This window comes from Vigna angularis, chromosome 1 (genome assembly GCF_016808095.1).
Source record: "Vigna angularis cultivar LongXiaoDou No.4 chromosome 1, ASM1680809v1, whole genome shotgun sequence".
NCBI classification, from domain to species: Eukaryota; Viridiplantae; Streptophyta; class Magnoliopsida; order Fabales; family Fabaceae; genus Vigna; species Vigna angularis.
In genome coordinates, this window is record NC_068970.1 from 14,357,413 (window position 1) to 14,379,369 (window position 21,957).

Here is a 21,957-nt window from a genome sequence, read left to right on the forward strand (position 1 = left end):
TTTTAACACTAGCTAGGTGTCATTATATTAGTCCATATTGATATTTATGATTATTATTATTATGTGATTGGTTCATGTTAGTATTTATGATTATTATTATTCATTGTGAAATAATTTTAGATCAATAACAAGATGACACATAGATAATATTAAAATGTTATTAATAAAATGTTGTTAAAGTATCATTATTCTTTATCAATAAACTTAAAATTATGGATGTAAGTTTTTTTTTAAATTAGATGCAAAGATAAGTTATGACAAATTGGTACAAGTGTGAAAAAGTCATTATTTTATCAGACGATTTTTGACATTTGAAAAATGAAATTATTTGAAAAATGAAATTATGGAATCACATAACCATTTTTGTGTAAATTGAAGTTATGTCAATCAATCATAATTTTAATTAATATTAATTACACTTAATTAAAATTGTAGAACCAGTATATATAATTTTACTAAAAGTTTTTCAAAAATAAAGATATACTAGTCGTGCAGTAGAAAAACCAATTTATATATTTTCATTGAAATAAAGTCATCTTGTAATGACTTTGGTTTAATTTTTAAAAAAAATATATGCTCTGAAATGGTGCAAGTGCTTAACTACTTTTATGCAGAAATCATGTCCTTAAATTTTTTATTTAACGTTTTTCTATTTTGTAGACTTTAAATTTCTTTTAACGTTCTTCTATTTGTATAGAAGTAGTATTTTGCGTATACGAGTTTTCCTTTTTCAATTTTAATGCACTTTTTACTTTTTCTTCCCTCAAATTTTACGGCATCTTTTTCATTTTTAAGAGCATGACTTCTCTTTTATTAAAATTTTCAATTCTTTCATTCTATCACTTCTTTTTATTTTTATTTTTTATTTTTGTTTTTTTAATTTGTATATAAACATACTTTTATTTTTAATTGTTTTTTTTCAAGTATTTGATTAGTTTATATTTTCAAATTTTTTATGTTTTTAAAATTTTTAAATAGTTAACCTTTTTATTTTGAGATGTAGTTTTTTTAAATAATATGGCTAATGAAGTAAACAAAGAATTGTATTTTTTTTTTAATTTATAAATTTGTTATACTTTCCTTGTATAAAATTATTATTTATTTGAAGTCTTTTCTAATAATCTATTTCTTAACATTATAAATGTAAATTTTATTTATTAAAAATATATATGAATATTGTAAAAAAATATGAAAAAGTTTTAATGTTTTAATTTAATTAGCTAATAAAATTGTCTAAATTATTTTAAAACAAAAAATGTCTATAAAAAATTAATAAAATGGAAGTTGTATATTCATATAACAAAAAAAAGTAATTATTTAAAAATTACGTGATTATAAAGATTTTTTATGTTCGTTGAGTTGATTGGAATTGAAAAGAATGATTTATATAACGAAATTTCTTTAATTTTAAAGGATAAAAAACGTATTAAAGCTGCTTTAAAGAGTATATAAATAATTTATGAGAAGCAGTAAAAAAAACTGTCATTTTCTCAAAGCACTAGCCCCTGAACGATTGATGATTGTGCTGACTGCTGGGTGCTAATTTACTGTGAAAACAAATCCAAAACCCACCCTCTGTCCTTAACCTTGGTTGTTTTTTTACCCTCTTAACAAACACTTTTCATCTTGACTAAGATGGCTCAGATGGTAAGGTCCTTGTGATGATCTCACCACACAATTATGGACCAGCCCCTTCCAGACGCAGCTGTCCTGGACAACGATCTTCACCGGTAATCTCTAACCACATTAATCAACATATCTAGTACACCATCTTCTGTAATAAATGTGTCACGAACTTCTCAACTTTGTTGGTTAAGAAATCAGTATTCTCATAAGCATAGTCAACCCTACATTGTATGACCTAAAACCTTTCCCTGACACAACCAGAAAACGTTAACTATTTGGTGGTTGAACGACCATCAACTATTTAGCCATTTACATTTAAAACAAAACTCCTAAGTCAATGTTTTGAAATTTGAGGGGAAGACCGAGTCCAAACACCCAAAATGCACTCATCTCGTGCTGAACCAGCAGCCTCACAACCCTGCTTTAATGGCTGCTTTCCTTCTCCATTTCTTGCCTCCGAGAGGACCCATAAGCCTAAAGTCAACAATGTAACTTCATCACACGATGACTTCGCCGCAGCCACATCCTCTAGCCTTCACCCTCACACACAATTCACCAACCCCGACTCCCTTCCATCTCTGCACGACTCATACATCAGCTTCACCAAAGCATTCCCTCACTTTTCTGCTACTTCTCAGGTTGATCAAATTCGAGCCCAAGAATACCATCACTTGAACCACTCCAACGCCTGCTTCGATTACACTGGATATGGCCTTTTCTCCTACGCTCAGCAACAGAGACCTTGCCCCAATGCTTCCATTGTTTCTTCTTCTTCATCCTCATCATTCTCGCACTTTACACCAGACGCCTCCTTCTTTGATGTATCCTACAGGTCGGTGAACTTGCAGTCCCAGGTTCTCTACGGTGGGCACCAGTCAGAACTGGAAGCCAGAATCAGAAAGAGAATCATGTCTTTCATGAATCTCTCTGAAGCTGAGTACACCCTGGTTTTCATTGCCAATGAGGTATCTGCTTTTAAAATTGTTGCCGATTCTTTCCAATTTCAATCCAATAGACGCCTCCTCACAGTGTATGACCACAGCAGCGAGGCATTGGATGTGATGATTGAGAGTTGCAAGAAGCAAGGGGTGCGTGTCTTGTCATCGGAATTCTCCTGGCCCAATCTCGGAATCCAGAGGAGGAAGCTAAAGAAGATGGTCATGAATAAAAGGGATAAGAGAAAGGGTGGTTTATTTGTTTTCCCACTTCATTCAAGGGTAACCGGAACACCATATTCCTACGGTTGGATGTCCACGGCTCAGGAAAATGGGTGGTGCGTCTTGCTTGATGTGTGTGCATTGAAACCTAAGGAAATGGACACCTTGGGTATGTTACTTTTTAAGCCTGATTTTATGGTTTGCTCCTTTTACAAAGTTTTTGGTGAAAACCCCTCGGGTGTTGGGTGCTTATTTGTTAAAAAATCTAGTGTGTCTGCTTTGAAAGATCCTTGCAATGCCACAAACATAGGAATCATAAGCCTTGTCCCAGCATCTAAACCTGAGGCTGAACAAGTAGTGATTGAAACTGAAACGGCTCATCTGCAAGAAGGGCCATCATCAACCTCAGAAATTGAAGAGTTAAGCACACCCTTTGACTCATCCACGGATAGAAACAGATTAGGTACTAAAAATGAAAGCTCAGAGATTCAATGTAGAGGATTAGACCATGCAGACTCAGTGGGTTTATTACTGATCAGTAACAGGACCAAGTATCTGGTCAATTGGCTGGTTAATGCTCTGATGAGTCTTAAACATCCGCATCATGAAAATAAGCTTTCCCTAATTAGGGTCTATGGGCCTAAGATAAGTTCTTTCCGTGGACCTGCTGTGGCATTTAATATATTTGACTGGAAAGGGGAAAAAATCGATCCTGCACTTGTGCAGAAGCTAGCTGATAGGAAGAACATATGTTTAAACAGCTCATTTTTGAGAAATATAAGGTTCTATGACAAAAATGAAGAGGAGAGAGTTTGTGAGGTTGAAGGGTTGGGGATGTCGAAGAAGACACGTAGCCATGAATCTGGGATATATGTTGTGACTGCTGCACTGGGTCTCTTGACAAACTTTGAAGATATTTACAGACTATGGGCTTTTCTTTCTAGGTTCCTGGATGCAGACTTTGTGGAGAAAGAGAAATGGAGATACATAGCTCTAAATCAAAAGACTGTTGAAGTATGAATTTCTTCCTTCCTATTGTTTCATTTCCTTATTTCTCTCATTGCTTAACATTTTTATCGTTACATTATTTTAGAGTAATGTTTTGTACTAAAGTTTTGTACAATAAATGTATCTCTAGAGAATTTTTAGAATCTATAAATTACGCGACCTTTATTTTTCATCGGGTATCTTATACTGTTTTTTTTTCTTGAATATTATTGCTTAAATTTAAACAATTTTTACTTATATTTTATATTTTTAGGCAAATATGCATATAACAAAAAAAAAACCATACACATAAGACTTTATATATATATATATATATATATATATATATATATATATATATATATATATATATATGCATATCTTTATATTACTTTTTATGTATGTAAAAAAATAAATAATCCTAAATGAAATATATGAAATAAAATAAATTCTATTAATTACATTTATATTTTATTTACAATGTACTTCATTATATTTTATTTTCAAATACATTTATTTTAAATGCTTGAATATATGACATAAAATAAATTGTGTTCTAAGTCTTTACATAAATACATGCTCCTAAAAGTATCATTTCACAATTTATTTGACTATATCTTACTTTTACTAAAAGAAATATTTTAACATCGAAAATTTAAAATTTCATTCCTATATACAAACTTGTTGTTTCTACCGTTAGTACAACACTATTTACACCCTTAATATATCTCAATGAATTTCAAAATAATAATATAAAAATAATATTATTAAATGAAAACAATCTTTTAAACTTATTAATATCAACTAACAAAAAAAATTCCACATTTATACACAAAATATATACATTCTAATAATGACTAATAATTATGAATATATTCTTTATGTATCTTAACATTAACATTATAGTTGAAATCTTTTTTAATATTATATGTTTATTAATATCATAAAACATAACGCACACAAACCTATACATATATATATATATATATATATATATAAAAGTCTCAAAATAAGAATAAAAATGAAAAACAAATATCTATCTAAAAAGGTATTTGTTCTCAAAGAAAAAAATTATTTAATCAAAATCCAAACACAAGTTAGTATAGGTAGGGTCGAATTAGACTCAACACAAAATCATCTCAAGTTGGTTAAGATGTGTTAGGTCAGGTCAAGCTAGATTAAGACCATATTAAGCAGGTCAAGATGGACATAACTTATAGTTGGGTCACATATAAGACAAACAGAGTTAGGCTAGGTCTAAATAAACTCATGACAAGCTAAGTCCAAGTCAAGGTCAGTTTATCAGACACGAGTCATGTTGATTCAAGTTGAGCCAAGCCTAATTTGAGCTAAATTCATGTTGAGCCAACTTTAGCTTGGACCAACTCAAGTTAGACTAAGGCAAGCTTGTTTTAAGTAAATTAAGTTAGGTTTGACCCATATTAGGCTAAGTCTAGATGAGGTTAAGGCGAGTCATGCCTAGGTAATATCAAGTTAGATTAGGCCCTAGTCAAGCTAAGTAAGGCCTAGGTTAATGTGGGGATAATCTTGTAGAGCTCATGTTAAGTTAGGTTGGGTTAAGACCATATGAAGCAAGTTAGGTTAGGCTAAGGTCGATTTGCGTTTAGATTATTTCAAGTCTAGGTCAAGCTAAGTTGAGTTGGGTCCACGTTGTACTAAATTGATTTATGTCTTGGTTAGTCCGAGCTAGATCGGTCAATGTTACTTGGACTGAGACAGGTCTAACCCACTTGGGCCCTAATTAAGCCCAGTTAAGTTTGTTAAGTCTTAGTTTAGGTTAGATCAACCTAATCAGTTTAAGTTGGTTGAACTATTATGATGCCAAGTTAGCGAGCCTAAGTAAAACTGAGTTGAGTCAAGCCCAAGACAAGTTTTACTTAGTTTAGGTTGGGCACCTAGTTTAGGTTGGGCTCAAACAAAGAAATGTAAGGTTATGTTGGATCCAATCATGTAAAGTTGGGTTGGATTGAACCTAAATCAAGTTGGATTGAATTAGACCAAAGTAGCTTGGGTTGGATCTTACCTAAATCAATACGAGTGTTGAGTGTAGGTCAGATTGAGCTCATATTAGCCTAGGTATGACCCAGGTAAGACCATGTTATATTAGGTCAAGCCTAACCCAAGTCAAGACGAGTCAGGCTACATTTAGTCCAAGTCATGCTTGGTTAATTTGGGTCGAACTCATGTTTCGTCAAGCTAAGTATATATTGAGTTGATCAATATTGAGTTCATACTTAATCATGTTGGATTAGATCAGGTTAGACTCAAATTAGAAAACGTTTAGTTAAGTTGAATCCAAATCATATAAGATTGAATCGAGTTATGTCTAAACAAGTTAGGTTTGACTCTAATTTTTTATTAAATTAAAAATAATAGAAATTAATTAAGAACTAACTTTCCATTAATGTCAAATATTTAAGAATTAATTTATAATTTAGAATATTTAAAAATTATTGAAAATATTTAAAAATTAATTAAAATTTCATTTTTATATTATAGTGGAATAGTTAAGGTTAATACATTTTTATGTGGATTACAAAATTAAAGTCAGGCTTTTCAGAGCTCAATGGTAATAAACTTAATATAAAAAGAAATGAAAGTTGATCCATGGATCATAAAGGACATTTGTCATAAATCACATTAACAGGTCCACCAAATACAAGAGGTTAAAAAATTGCAAGGAAGTTTAAATATATGATATTTCATGTAACCAAGGATTTCAACTTTAGGTGATGATAAACGTAATATATGCATACATATACACTTCCCATAGATCAATGACTCTCCTTGTAAGAAAAAATGGACCACTTTTAATACTGTTTCTCTTTTTTATGTGAATATGAATTTGACGTATTATTTTTGAACCAAAATGATTTTTTAAACTACACTGTCTTTAATCTTTATGTATATACTCTATCTATTTAACTATTTCACTCTTTTTTTATCAATATTTCTAAGTTACATTTAAATATTTACATAAGGAAAGTGTAAATATTTAAAAACAACTTTGTATCATAATTTCAATTATTTATTATAAGTTTAAATATACTCAAGAAAAACGTAATTTATGTTTGTTACAATTAAGAAAAAAATATATGTACATTTATTTTTTATTATAAAGAACGATAAAAAACATCTAAGTATAATTTAACAGTTAATTCAGTATAAATATATTTTAGAAACTATTGAGAATGTGTGATACTCGTGCTAATGTAACTTGATCTCTCTGTTTAAAAGTTACTAACTCGTTAATATTCGGATTGTAATTATTTTTTAAACTCGACAAACATCAAGTTAGTTCGGTAGTTGTTCATTTAATTAATTTAGGTGAATTAGTTACAATATTTTTTACCCCCATTAATTTAATTGTATTGGTGGTGGTTCATTTATTTAATTTAAGTAATTTGGTCACAGGAATAAAAGGTGTTATATTGCTTTGTCATTGAAACTTAAATATGGAATTGAGATTTGTTTCTTGTTTTTGTTTTTTTTTTTTGCCTTTATACATCTATCATCTTTTGAAATTAATATATTTTAAGATACAGGTCACATTTTTAGGTGAATATATATATAGGGGTTTGCTAACGCGCGTACGCCTGTTTTTCAGTTGGTACGTTTTAGTAATGTGTACCGGGTTTTAGTAGACAAAAATATCCTTATATATCATGAATTCTAAGTTTTAAGGTTAAGGGTATTTTAATAATTTTCATTCTCAAAACTAAAAAAAAAAAAAAGAAACCCCCAAATCCTTACTCACCTCTCTCATTCCTCTCAACCCTTTCTCTTTCATCTTTTTCACTCCAACCTTTTCTCTGTCATCCCTACTGTACTTCCAATTGAAAAAATCAGAAACATTTGCCTTTAAACAATTTGCCTTTGTAAAGAGTTGAGTCATTAACATATTCACCTTCAGGCAAAGGTTCATTCAAGATCTCTTCAATTTCACCATCTTCACTAACCTCTCTAATTTCATCATCTGCTGAATCACCATCTCTAAGAAAATCCTCCAGGCCAATTACCAATTCTTTTGGATGTCATTATGCTTGTGAAAATTAGATAATATACGACAAAAATTATAAAATGAAAACTCATTATAAAGTCATTTTTTGTAAGAAATTATTTAACAATGAGTGTTTCTGATTTTTTCAAGGCCAATTATCAATTACTTTGATGTCATTATCCTTGTGAAAATTAGATAAAATTATATAAGACAAAAATCACAAAATAAAAACTCATTATAAAATCATTTTGTAAGAAATTGTTTAACAACGAGTATTTCTGATTTTTTCCAGGTCAATTACCAATTCCTTTATGCTTGTGAAAATTGGATAAAATTAGATAAGACAAAAATTATAAGATGAAAACTCATTATAAAATCAATTTTTGTAAGATTGTTCAACACCAAGTGTTTTTAATTTTTCCAATTGGGGCTACAGTAGGGATGACAGAGAAAAGATTGGAGTGAGAAAGCTGAAAGAGAAAAGGTTGAGAGAAATTTTTGATTTTTTCAATGAGATGACAGAGAAAAGATTGGATTGAAAAAGATGAAAAAAGTAAGGGTTGACAGGAATGAGAGAGGTGAGTAAGGATTTGGGTTTATTTTTTTTTTTAGTTTTGAGAATGAAAATTATTAAAATACCCTTAACTTTAAAACTTAGAATTCATTGATATATAAGGATATTTTTGTCTACTAAAACCCGGTACACATTGCTAAAACGTACCAACTAAAAAACAGGCGTACGCGCGTTAGCAAACCCCATATATATATATATATATATATATATATATATATATATATATATATATATATATATATATATTATCTAGAAACAAATGAAAAAGTCTCTTGCTCAAAAATTCCTCATATGCGAGTTTTACTGTAAAGTATTACTCAAGCGAATGAATTTTATTTAAACGATAGTTCACTTTTGAAATAATATATTTTACTAGTTTAGCATTTTAAATCCTTAAATAATATATGATGTTCATAAATGTTGTGTTTTGTAATTTTAATGTTTATTTCTCTTAATTTATATTGGTTATTAAATTATTTTAATCAAAATATGAATAAATTTTTAATTAGAATAAATGATATTTATATGTATTACAATAAATATCATCTCTCTTAAAAAACACGTTTTCTTTACCATATTGATTTATTTTTTACTAATTTGTCATGTGTTTATTAGTGTTTTGTAGATGCAATATTGTATGTTCGCACATAACGTGAACTAGGATCACTCCTACAAGAAACACGCGTATTAGCGGTGGATAATTATCGACGGTCAGATGTTCTTCGGTAATTTGCGTCTGTCGTAATATACTAGCGGATACGAGCCTTCGGTATTGTACACGATGACTTAACCAAAATTTTGGTATTCTCTCGCTCATTTGCAATTTCAGCAGTTCCTTTCCCCCAAATTTCTCTCTTCTCTTTCCCGAAATTGAAATCTGAGGGCATTTGAGGGTACCTCCAAATTTCTCCTCCTTCGTTTGGTTCCCTTTTGTTTGCACATCATCAGTCCCTTCCATCTTCTGTTGGCATAGCAGTGTTGTGAAGAGCGCGAGCATTTCCGGTGGTTGAGCGTGTTCGTGCAATCTAAGAGGGTGCCTCCCTATTAAGTTCACAATCATTCGCAGAGGGAAACACCTCTGATGGAGACAACGGCAGAGCCAGAAGCGAAGACCTACTGGTGCCACGAATGCGATATGAGCGTGTCCCTCACGCTCCTTCCCTCGCCTTTCCTCTGTCTCCACTGCTACACCTCCTTCCTCGAACTAATGGCCTCTCCCTTCTCCCAAAACAATGTCGAATCACCCTTCTTTGGCGTCGTTTTCCATGACGCACTCTTACTCCTCTCCCCCAAGCCCCTCCCCGCCAAACCCTGCCCTTTCCCCTCCGTCAATGTCACACCCTCGCTCCTTTCCGCGCTCGACCCCAATGGCGTCGTTTTCTGCACTGTGTGCAAAGACCAAATTTCCCTCTTTGACGCCGAGGCCAAACAGTTGCCCTACAAACACCTCTACCATGCCAGTTGCATCACGCCGTGGCTCGACCTCCACGCGTCGTGCCCGTTGAGCAGGCTCCGCCTTGAGGAAGAGGCGGCACAGGAGGAGGAAGACGAAGGTGACGACGTGGTGAGGGAGATCCGGAGGGAGCCTCGAGGTGCCCAAGCGCCTTTGCTATAATGTGGTGCTCTGTCTTTTCTTTTTTTTATCTTGCATCGCTTTTTTAGTGCTAAATTAGACCAGAATTCTGCTCTGATCAACTAGCTTCACTATAATAAACTCTAAAAATGACAAATTGAAAGAAACTTACAATATATATATATATATATATATATATATATAAAGAAATTCAATTTCTCTTGCTATTCTTCTCCAGTATAATTGCTAATGGAGAAAGTCTTCTACCAGATCCTCTATGTAAACATATATTTTGCTGATTATATTGTGATAATTGTGAGTTTGAAACTCCAATTTCGGTTGGAGTTCGAGATGACCATTGGAGAGATTATATAATTTTGGTTCGGTTAATGTGTGTGTTGTAATTGTTGAAGAGTGTTATTGATGACCAATCCTAATTGTGTTTTTCAACTGGGATCTTGAAACTTGAAACTTGATTTTGTTGAAGGAGGGAATACGTTATTGCTAGACATTTCAGGCACAAGGATCCCTTAAATGCTAGATCATAGAGGCATAGGCATTTTTGCCCTTGTACTAACTATTCTTCAGGTTCGTTACTGATCCATATCTAACCTTGCCTAGATAATTTTCTATATAAATTATGATAGCAAAAGGAATTAAGAAAAATAAGTTAATTAAGGTAAGGTTGGCACTCATATTTGCGGCCATTAACATAGTTTTTGGGGATGCAATTATTTAACTGTGTTATGCATGATCATCCAACATCAATGCAATGTTCTTTCTATTTTTTGAATGCTATATTTAACTCAAATCAATATATAATTAAATCAAATCCATATATAATTAGATTCAAAATAAAGACTATTTATTAAATTGAAAATTTATCATGTTGTGTTTGGTGTTCTTTGACAGTTGTAATTTTGTTTTCCCTTTGCTAAAGGAATCCAAATATAATTTTTTTTATTAATTACAATTACGACATGATATTTTATTGTATTGTTATTTCATAGTTATTTTATTTATATATTGCTAATACTTAAATTTATTTCATATATAAGGTTAATAGTCAAACTTGCATATTTTCATAAAACAATAAATATTTATTTTTTATTTTATTTATTCGAGTGTCCCATTTATATATACTGGTTTTTTATTTCCTTAACTTTGTTAATTCCTCTTATTACAAATTGCGGTTCCTTCACAGTATACACCAACAGGAAGTGATTGGAAGATAGGCTATGGGTTCCTTTTTGGTATTATGGTTACTGCAGCGATTGTTCTTGAAGAATTGGCTTATTTGAAAAGATCAGAGATGCGTTTTCTACCTCCTAACTTCCAAATAGACCTTGTTGGAGGAGCTACATTTCCAAGTAATCAAGCCCTTTCTTTCTTTTTTTCTTCCCTCGTTTTATATAATATGTTTAGTGAAAATGGCGCTGAAAAAAAAGAACTTTTAGTTCTATCTACTGATTATGTTATATACCACTTTTATGGAGCAGGGGGAATGTTATTGCTACTAGTTTTACAGTTCCACAAACGTTGTCAATTGTTTCATTTAAAGCAGCCCATACATAACCAGCTACGAGTTTGCCAAGTTGGACAATCCCTGTTTGGTATTCTCACTCAATTTCACGAGATTGAAGTCTTCCTATTTTCTTATTCATTCTTCGTCGAATTTCTTTTGAAGATTGCCAAGAATGTAAATGACAAAAGAGCTTTCTTATTCATAAGAGCTTTCTATTTACAGTTAGATTTTATAATTCATAGCCTTTTTTCTTCTGTACTTTGTTCTTTGTTGAATGACAAAAGATTACATTCATTAATACCTTCTTCAAGAGATATGTTCCGGAAAATGATTTAACTTGAAAGGAAATTACAGAGTTCATCGCATTACCAATTGTATTACAATTTGCTAATGATTTTAAATGTAGTTCAGTGATTCTTTACCCTTTAATCCTGCTTGATTCTTACCAAAGACCTTTGCCTTTCGGTAATTTAACGACAAACAATTTAACGACGACCAATTGGTCGTCGCTAATCCGTCGATAATGGGCATTACCGACGGCTTTTTGGCTATTTTCGATGGACTTCGGCCGTCCGTAATGTCCTTCTTTTTTGTAGTTACAATGATAGTGAAATAATAGTGAAGATATGTATATATGTGTTTTTGTTAGACATCTTTTATTTTCATTCTTTTGTATGTATTTTGAATTGTTTTGTAATGTATATAATCATTTTATATGGTTATTTTTATCTATTAATTGTTTAAAGAAAACAAATTTTAAATTTAACTTATTTAAATAAAATTAACTTGTAAAATAAAATTTATATTTATTTATAATTTGAAATTATTTCTATACAATGTAAGTTCTTCATTACATCTCTTAATATTTAAGATTGAATATCTCATGTAGAATTATGGAAACTAATAGTAAGTGACACAAAGTCTAATATTTTGCTATAAAATGTTTCAAATTATTCGGTTAGCATTTGAAAAAAGTGAACTTAAATTTAATTTAATTCATAAAACTAACTTGTAGAATAATATTATGCATTCATATATATATATATATATATATATATATATATATATATATATATATATATATATATAATAGGTTGATTCATAAAACTAATTTATAGAATAATATTATGATAGGTGAAAAATTGTATGTCATAATACATTCAACATATTATGATTGGTAAAAATATTTACGTCATAATACACTACATATTATAACAGGTAAATAAATTTACGTCATAATATGTTTTGTCATATTATAACTGATAAATGAAAATTTGTCATAATAAATTGTGCATATTATGACTGGTTATAAAATTTACGTCATAATATGTTCAAGCTATTATGACTTATGACGTAAATTTCTGCTACGTCATAAAATGCGCAGACCTACTATAAGGCCCAGAACTATGTCCCCAATTTATACGTTATAGTAGATTATTTTTGTACGTCATAAAGTGTGATTTTTACAGTAATGTGTAAAAGTATTTCTAACAAGTTTTTGTTAACAAACACATTTTTATGATTTATACTTTTAAATTACTTTAATATAACAAATTCACATTTATATTTCATTCATATATATATATTCTCTAAGGATGTCATATAACAACGGTTATAAAGAGACTATAATAAAAAAATTGATCGCCGACAATTTTATCTAATAAGAATTGTTTTTTATCGTTGTTTTATGCATCATATGCTATAGTTAATTTTTAACCATTATACTATTTACCTTACAATAACTATGCTTAATGAAACTATTAGCATATAATATACAATTCGATGGCTCTATTTACAACTTTGATCATAAAATGATGATTGTATACACATCCATCATTAAAAATCTAATGACGATGAACACATACAATGATGATTCTATATATATCCATCACTAAAAATCGTTAGTTTTAATGACCGTCCGAACAATGACCATTTTAAAATCATTATTATGAAATATTTTTAATCGTCATTAAAATTCTATTTCTCAGTGGTTGTTATGAGAGATTTTTAATTTTCATTAAAATTCTATTTTTCAATGGTGAAACTTTTTTATTTTAATAAAATTCTAAGAGATATAACTTATTTATTGACTTAAACCTCAAAATTTTGAGTTTTCCATTCAATCGTAATAGTAATAGAGGTGAGTTTATTAAGAGTGGAGCTCCAAATAGAAAATTTGATTAAATTTTTTATTGCAAGACTTTGCCAAAAATTTGTTTATTTTTCTTCTTTCTTCATATCCACCCAACTAATAGAGGACTAGATTCTCTTCACCTTTCTCTTGTCAGAGTGAATTCACAATATAAAGTTATAGTGAGCAATAAGAAATTATAAGTTCTTTCTAGATGTAAACATATACTTCTTTCTATAAATTCTATTTCTTTCTCTTCATCATCTACGGAAAAGTGCATGCATGTAGGATTTGTTTGAGAAAAAAAGGATTTTTTTTGTGCAATTAAGTATATATGGGATATTTGATGATTACAAAGTTTTGAAGTGATAGAAGAGTTTTAAAATTTCGATTTGACTTGTATACAATGAATGTTCTGAGTCGGGATCCTTGCATGTGAATAATATTTAGCTCATTTTAAAAGTTTGTTGAATTTTTGGGTTAGACGATTTATATTGTTGAATTTATGTATTTGGATTTGTTTTGTGATTAATGTAACTAAATTGAACTGTAAAACAGTCATAAAGTTAAATTAAATTGCTATATTAATTTAATTTAAAAAATGAGTTACCTATAAATGGATCTTTTTTAACTACATTGATTTATAGTTTATGACTTTGTAAAACATATTTTGAAGATGAAATATATATTCATAACAGTTTAATCAACTAACATGGTTTAAATAACTCAAAAATAATTTAAAGAAGATTACAATATAATATAGTTAGATTAGATTTATTTAAATTATTATACCGTTAAAATCCAATGCTTTTATAGTAACTCATTTCAGAATACTAGAATTCAATTCATTAATTTTTCTCAAGATAATACGTAGCCTTTGGAGGATCAAAATTAGCGTGATTGCGAAAGAGAGAGACAGAAAATATTTTTGCGAGGACAATGATGACGTAGAAGAAGCACAGTTTGAGACTGTTTATATACCCTCTCCCACCAAACTACAAATGAAATGGTTGGTGAATTTTTTATTATGTCCTTCAATGTAACAAGACACATAGTTTAGATTTAAAGATAATAATTTATTGTCCTGTTAACGCTATTTTTATTTTTTAAAATTACATATTTATCATATTAATAAAATATAATTCAAAAAATATTTTTAGGCCTGTTTTAAAATGTGTTTGATTAACTTTTCATCATTCAAAAATATTAAATTTTAATATTTTTACTTACATTTTAATGAATATATTAATACAAAATGTCATGCGAAAATGAAAAAAATTCCGTCCAATGGACAGCTCTAATAAATAAAAGAAAAAAACATTTAGAATGTGGTTATACGTTGGAACATGTGTATGGAAGAAAGGAGTTGTGAGGTTCTCGCGGAGGAATGGCAAGACCCGGTAATTAGAGGGAAACACAAGGGTGAGATTATTGAAGCAAAACAGCCAGTTCTACATTTGTTGCGACCTAACTTCCTCTCTCTACCTTCAAACTTTCCGACGTAAGAAACAACACGACAAAACCATCTCGTTGCTGCTAGCTGCTTACTTTTACTTCTTCCACCTGTATATAAATATATTTGCACGTAAGGCTCTTCATCCAACCCATCCTTCTCTTTCTCTCTTTTTCTCGGAAACGTTACTAACTGCGATGGCAAAGAATGTGGGGATTCTCGCTATTGACATCTATTTCCCTCCTACTTGTATTCAACAGGTAAACGCTTCTATATTTCAATCTTAATTTCACTTTTATATTTTCCTTAATCCCATCATTTACACACAACTCATCACGCGCGTGTTTGTTTTCTCACGATTAACGAATAATAAGGAAACTGTCACAGAAGTTCAGTACAGGAATTAATTTTGTTTACCGATTTTTGCTCATGATTGAATAATGAAGATCATCTCATGAACGTTAGTTGTTTGTAGTTTTCAGTAGCCAATTGCACAAGGGCCTCACAAAATTGTTATGCGTTTTTCTTATCACTATTGAAAAGGACTGGGCCTTACTGAGCCATGATTTCTAGTTTTCATATATTGTGTTCTGTGACTCACATAACATAACTCTGTTTTCTGCGGGAAAAATCGTGAGATCTTCTTAAATTGTATCGTAATCCAAATTATGGCGTGTTCGGTTCTCCATTTGTCGGCAGCAGAAGGGAAGGGAAAGAACAGGACTTGTTGTTGTAGATTATTATGGCTTATACGATACGCATCCATTTGTTTTGTTATCTTGCTGATGTAAATTGAAGTTCTCCACACTTTTTGTCTGTTTCCTTTATAGTAATGTTTTCACTTCTTCACTTGTGCAGGAAGTGCTGGAGACTCATGATGGTGCCAGTAAAGGGAAATACACTATTGGACTTGGTCAAGATTGCATGGCGTTTTGTACAGAAGTAGAAGATGTCATTTCGATGAGGTTTCTGCTTTGGGTTTTATAATCTTTATAGTTTATATTCTGCCTATAGTATAGATATTAGATGCTTATTCTGTTTGGACTTGCCATTGTATATAATCACTATTGAAGCTTCCTCAGTAAGAGATTTAATGTGAGGAGAGACACGATAAACATGTATAACAATAATGACATGAAGAAATATACATGCACAGTTGGGAACAAGCAGCATCTGGGGAGGGCTAAAACAAACGTAGGAATAAGACCTAAAGGAACTCAGATTTTTGAGACATAAAGCCATTAGTACTAAAAAAAGTTTGAGACCTTTTTTTTGGAGATTTAAAGTAATTAGTAGTAAAAAACAAATTTTTTGAGTCTTTTTCTCTTAGAGGGCTTAAGCAAAAGCTTTATCTACTTAGACCTTGAGCCGGCTCCGGTTGGGAAGCCATCGCATACCCGTGCCCTCTTTCTGCCTCTGCTTGCATCTTATGTTTATATGTGTGTGAATTGCTTAGGGTCTCGTTGCTCAGATTTCTGTAAATGGTGAATTGAAGTAACTTATTGTGGCATGTGGAGTCAGTTACAGAAACTGAGAATGTGAATTAGTGTTCTGGTAAATCCTATCGACGATGAAAGTCTTCCCAAAAGTTTTCAGGAAAAATGAATGTTTGGACCCTTTTATTTTTATCATAAACCATTCATAACTGTATAAAGGAGATGAGTTCATTGCATTATACAAAGGAAATATTTAATGCCATGAAATTTTTTAATCTTCTGTAGTCTTATATTTTTGTGTTTTCATCGTACTACATGTATAAATACTAGACGTACCCACCAAAGCAAACTTGATATATTGCTCTGTTTGATTTAGTGTTAAATGTTAAATAGGACTTTGTTGTTGAGGACTAACTCTGGCATTTTCAGTTTGACAGTAGTTTCTTCCCTTCTAGAGAAGTATAAGATAGATCCTAAACAAATTGGTCGGCTGGAAGTAGGTAGTGAGACTGTGATTGACAAAAGCAAATCCATCAAAACTTTCCTAATGCAGATCTTTGAGGTATGCTTTCAATGTCGAACTGCATGGATAGATGATTCTCTTTGTTAATGAAAATTGAGTTTCTTCACCACATAATCGTAGTTTAAAAATTCTTAACTGATACAAATATATAAAATATATGGAATGATTAAACCTTAAAATCAAGTGTTTTAATGCTGGATTGGAGGTGTTTCGTAGTCAATGTTGGGTATATCATCTAAAAGAGAGCATGGCTGAAGTGTTGTATAACTATCTGGGCTCTTTTTATCTTTTGTTCTATAACAGATCGGATACTAGCTTCTGCATTTGAATGTCATTAAATAACGTTCCACTGTGTCGAATACAATAAGTATTGCTAATAATCAGAATTGTGTGGTTCTGTTAATGACTTTGTTAATCAAATGATCTACTTTTGTATCTTTTTGAATACAATATTCATTTACTTGTATGAAATACGCAGAAATATGGAAATACTGATATCGAGGGCGTTGATTCAACAAATGCATGCTATGGAGGAACTGCTGCTTTGTTCAATTGTGCCAATTGGGTGGAGAGCAACTCATGGGATGGGCGATATGGACTTGTTGTTTGCACAGACAGCGCTGTAAGATCACTTCCACAGTCATGGTCTTTGGACTATATATTTAGTAACAGTGAACATGTTTCCCATTCCCTTTTAAATGTGCTATTTTAAGAACTAGAAGTTATGAACTCAGATGCATATCCTATATTCTGTTGTACCCTGATGTCAATTTAGTCTCAACTCAAGCATCTGTCAATGATGAGTTCCTTTCTCAGGTATATGCTGAAGGACCTGCTCGGCCTACTGGTGGAGCTGCCGCTATTGCCATGCTAATTGGTCCCGATGCTCCCATTGCTTTTGAAAGCAAATTGAGAGGAAGTCATATGGCTCATGCCTATGACTTTTACAAGCCAAATCTTGCCAGTGAATATCCAGTAAGCTGTTTAGTATCTTTGTACTTTTGTGTCAGAGAACTTAACTTAGGACTAAGGGATTTAATGTTTGAAAGCTTACTTCCATTTTCCCCACCAGTGTGAAAGAAATCATTGCAATTTTCTTTTCGTTTGAGAAAGTTTTACGAGGGATGACATTTTACTGAGTCCATTCTTTACTTGTGTTTTGACTAATTACAATAAATCCATGTGACTTACGTTTTATAGGTTGTTGATGGAAAGCTTTCTCAAACTTGTTACCTTATGGCCCTTGATTCTTGCTATAATATCTTAAGTCACAAGTAAGCTTCTAGTGTTAATATAGTTTTTTTCTGAAATTTGGTTTGTAAATTGTAAATTTAAACCAATCACATTATAGCATTGCTCTTTTGCAGATATGAGAAACTAGTGGGAAAACAATTTTCTATTTCTGATGCTGAATACTTTGTATTTCATTCTCCATATAACAAGGTATGGCTACGAGGATCTCACTTAATATCTTAACAACGCACAATCCCCCTCTCACTAAGAATGCTTCGTATAATAATCATTCATGATTTCTCTACTTAATTGATGCCTACATGAGCATTTTTTCTCTGCTTATATTAATACTTCGAGTTATTGCAGCTTGTTCAGAAAAGTTTTGCTCGTTTGGTGTTCAATGACTTTTTGAAAAATCCCAGGTTCTTTTTATCTTTTCATCTCTGGAAACCTTTTCAATTTCAAATTTTTCATGTATTGGTAGTGTTTAAAAGTTGGTTATGATTACAGTTCTGTGGATGCGATTGCCAAAGAAAAGCTGCAACCTTTTGCAACATTATCTGTTGATGAGAGCTATCAAAGTCGGGATCTAGAAAAGGTCTGAGAGCTCTAAATATAGTTTGGGAAGTGAAATAATATTCTTCTCTTTCTCTTAGTCACTCATTTTTCTTTTTGGTTGGAGGGCAAAGATTTTATTTCCCATTTATGTAACTATCAAGAAAATGGACAATTTGAAACTTTTGCTAATGGTGTAAAGTATTCTTGATTTACAGGCATCCCAGCAAGTTGCAAAGCCGCAATTTGATGCAAAGGTGCAACCAACCACCTTGATACCAAAACAAGTTGGCAACATGTATACCGCGTCACTTTATGCAGCTTTTATTTCACTTATTCACAACAAGCATAGCACATTGGTGAATGTTCTAAACACTACCTTAGTTAAATGTAAGTATCTTTTCAACAAAGGTTCGTGCTTCTGATTAAGATTTACATTTTACAATTTGTAGGACAATAAGAGGGTGATACTGTTCTCATATGGAAGTGGCTTAACTTCCACAATGTTCTCCTTGCAACTACGTGAAGGTCAATCTCCATTTAGCTTGTCAAATATTGTCAAAGTGATGGATGTTGCTGGAAAATTGAAGTCAAGGCATGAGGTATTTTATCCTTTGAGAGTCTTAAGAAAATAGAAGTATTACACGGTGCCTACCATATTTAAGATTTACTTTGAATATATTACTCTCTGCTTCTTCTGCAATACATTAATGCGTCAATTTTTTCACATAAAAAAAGAAACATTTGATTTTATATAAAATAATCGAGTAACTAGTTCCTAAGTTGATAAAAATACACCGTTTTTGTGAAAAATTTTGTTTTTTTTCATCTTTTAGTTGTGTCTCCTTTACTAAGTCAGAATAGTCTAGAATTTCTTTTTCACCATCTTGTTTGAATGCTCACGAACACAACCTTTGTGGTTTTTTATGCAGTTTTCGCCAGAGATATTTGTTGAAACCATGAAGTTAATGGAATGTAGGTATGGTGCGAAGGAGTTTGTAACAAGCAAGGACACTAGCCTTTTATCTCCAGGCACATTCTATCTCACTGAAGTTGACTCCATGTATAGGAGATTCTATGCTAAGAAAAGTAGTGAAAATGATTTGATCACCAATGGTCACTGATGTTTACTTAGAGGATGTGTAATACCTAGAAGCCACCAAGTCAACTTTGTCTAGCATTTAAAGGTTATTATTATTGATTACATTAGGCGTTTTGAGAAGCATTAATTATGACTAGGGTAGCAGTATATTGATTTGTCAAAGTATGTTACTTTAAATAAGAGTTATAATATATTTAAATTACTTTTTAAATGGTAATGTTATCACTTGAAAATTGTTGAGAGGAAAGAGTATAGTAATCTTGTTTTACCTTTAATAATATTTAAAAATTATAATACAAAATATATAATAAAAAAACTGATGTAAAAAATAATAAAAAATTAAAAGATAGTGGAACAGTGGAAAATAAACTAATAGATAGGAGAAGTGGTTATCATTTTATTATTATAATTCAATTTTAACTAAATTTAATACAAACTTGTAATTAATAATTGAGTAGACAAATTATAAAGTGAATTTAAATATTAAGTAAATATCAAGAAAAGAAATTTGTACTTATAATTTTTTTTATGTAAGAAATTAAAATCACTTTAATAACATGAACATTTACGTTAACCTATTATCATTTTCAAGAAATACGTAATATTTTTATCTATGAAATTTTATATTTTCTTCAAATTTTACCAATTATAACTTATATGCGATGAAAAATAATATACGAATTTCCTTTTTAAAAAAAAGTAATATAAAATTTAAAAGTTAATAATTATTTTTATTCCTTCTCAAAAAAAAGTAATATAAGAATTAAAAGTCAATAATTCTTTTTATTCGTCTTGGTTTCAAAATATGAAATGAAATATCTCTAATTTTATAATAATAAAATGTAAAAATAGTGAAATGTTGTTTTTATCCGTTTCATTTCCAAATATATATATCTCATTTGATTATGACTATATTTTAATTCACTTTATTTCAGTTTCTGTCCAATCTAAAGTTCAAACATATATTTTTAAAGAACTGGTAAAAGTCTATATGATGATTTTGGTATCATTTGGTGAAATCACTTATAATAGGATACATGTCTGGATTCTTTTATTTTTTAGGTTATGTTACGGTGGAAAATTTTCTTAAACTAGTTTCAAAATCTTTGATAAAGGACACATAGCATGATTATGAGTATAAGAGACCCTACATGAGTTCTGAAATGGTTATCCAACAGTGTGAAACAACCTTTTTTTCAATAGAAAATAGTGCGATAAGGGAAGTTTTGAATCCAATATTACAAGATTTTGGATCCGACATTTACGCCTTGTATTTATATACAAATTCTACTATTGATAAAAAAAAGTATAATAGAATATATTAGCATGAGTATAGTCTTCATCATGTTAACAAACAACTATCCTGTTTTGATAATTTGATAACATCAAAATGTTGAGAGGCCAAAACCATCCATTTTAAATGTTAATAACTAAAATGAAATTTTACTTAAATAAAGGATTAAAAATATATTTTAGTTGAAAAAATTACAAAGTGAAATTTTATGTCATTATTTAGTTAATTATAATATTACTGACATAAACATTGTTAATGACAAGTATAAAACGTAAGAAAATAAACTAAAATTCATAAATGAAAAAAAAATTTAATAACTAAAAAGATTACTTAAATTTAAAAAAGTAAAAACACATTTCACCATTTAATATTTAACAAGTAAAACTTTATACAAAAAGTTAAAAATAATTTAATATAAACAAAAGTTTTACAGTGTTTTCCTTTTAAGTCCTGGTGTTTTGCATTGAATTTTCTAGTTTTCTGATGGTGTGTGTGATGCAGCATAAATTAATGGTGTATACCAATGAAAAGAGTTAATTAAGGCAGAAAGGTCAACTTTAGGAGACCCTCTCAAATCATCTCTGTTGTCTGATTGGTCTAAAAAGGAGACCACCTCTTCTTGGTGTGGTCCAGGAATAAGATGGATGAGAATTGGTAGATCAGATGGACCAGGTCGTAACACGTGTCAGTCCATGGTTCCTTCACAGGTTTGATGAAATTACAATAGATAAGTTTTCCACTTGGAGATTTATACCTGGATCCCACCC

At 30.7% G+C, this 21,957-nt stretch overlaps 3 protein-coding genes across 3 annotated transcripts; all 3 read left to right on the forward strand.

The window, feature by feature from the left end:
- Positions 1 to 1,857: 1,857 nt before the first annotated feature.
- Positions 1,858 to 3,963, forward strand: LOC108335813 (molybdenum cofactor sulfurase). The gene has a single exon (XM_017571988.2). It carries the CDS (start codon positions 2,007 to 2,009, stop codon positions 3,801 to 3,803), a length of 1,797 nt encoding a protein of 598 aa, XP_017427477.1. The 5' UTR covers positions 1,858 to 2,006; the 3' UTR covers positions 3,804 to 3,963.
- A 5,483-nt stretch (positions 3,964 to 9,446) lies between these two features.
- On the forward strand, positions 9,447 to 9,980 carry LOC108329211 (E3 ubiquitin-protein ligase SIRP1). The gene has a single exon (XM_017563321.1). The coding sequence runs from the start codon at positions 9,447 to 9,449 to the stop codon at positions 9,978 to 9,980; it is 534 nt and encodes a 177-aa protein (XP_017418810.1).
- Positions 9,981 to 15,047: 5,067 nt separating this feature from the next.
- LOC108326113 (hydroxymethylglutaryl-CoA synthase) lies at positions 15,048 to 20,107 on the forward strand. Its single transcript, XM_017559429.2, has 12 exons — positions 15,048 to 15,307; positions 15,906 to 16,012; positions 16,913 to 17,045; positions 17,485 to 17,628; positions 17,823 to 17,981; positions 18,207 to 18,280; positions 18,374 to 18,449; positions 18,606 to 18,661; positions 18,750 to 18,837; positions 19,013 to 19,153; positions 19,247 to 19,396; positions 19,727 to 20,107. Exons 1-12 carry the CDS (start codon positions 15,245 to 15,247, stop codon positions 19,916 to 19,918), a joined length of 1,383 nt encoding a protein of 460 aa, XP_017414918.1. The 5' UTR covers positions 15,048 to 15,244; the 3' UTR covers positions 19,919 to 20,107.
- Positions 20,108 to 21,957: the final 1,850 nt, after the last annotated feature.

Bases quoted from the DNA above. Each gene is read 5' to 3' on its own strand.
- LOC108326113 (XM_017559429.2), top strand. From the start codon at position 15,245: ATGGCAAAGAATGTGGGGATTCTCGCTATTGACATCTATTTCCCTCCT. The intron at 17,982-18,206 runs GTAAGCTGTTTA...TACGTTTTATAG, and splicing joins ATCTTGCCAGTGAATATCCA to GTTGTTGATGGAAAGCTTTC. The intron at 18,838-19,012 runs GTCTGAGAGCTC...CTTGATTTACAG, and splicing joins AAAGTCGGGATCTAGAAAAG to GCATCCCAGCAAGTTGCAAA.
- LOC108329211 (XM_017563321.1), top strand. From the start codon at position 9,447: ATGGAGACAACGGCAGAGCCAGAAGCGAAGACCTACTGGTGCCACGAA.
- LOC108335813 (XM_017571988.2), top strand. From the start codon at position 2,007: ATGCACTCATCTCGTGCTGAACCAGCAGCCTCACAACCCTGCTTTAAT.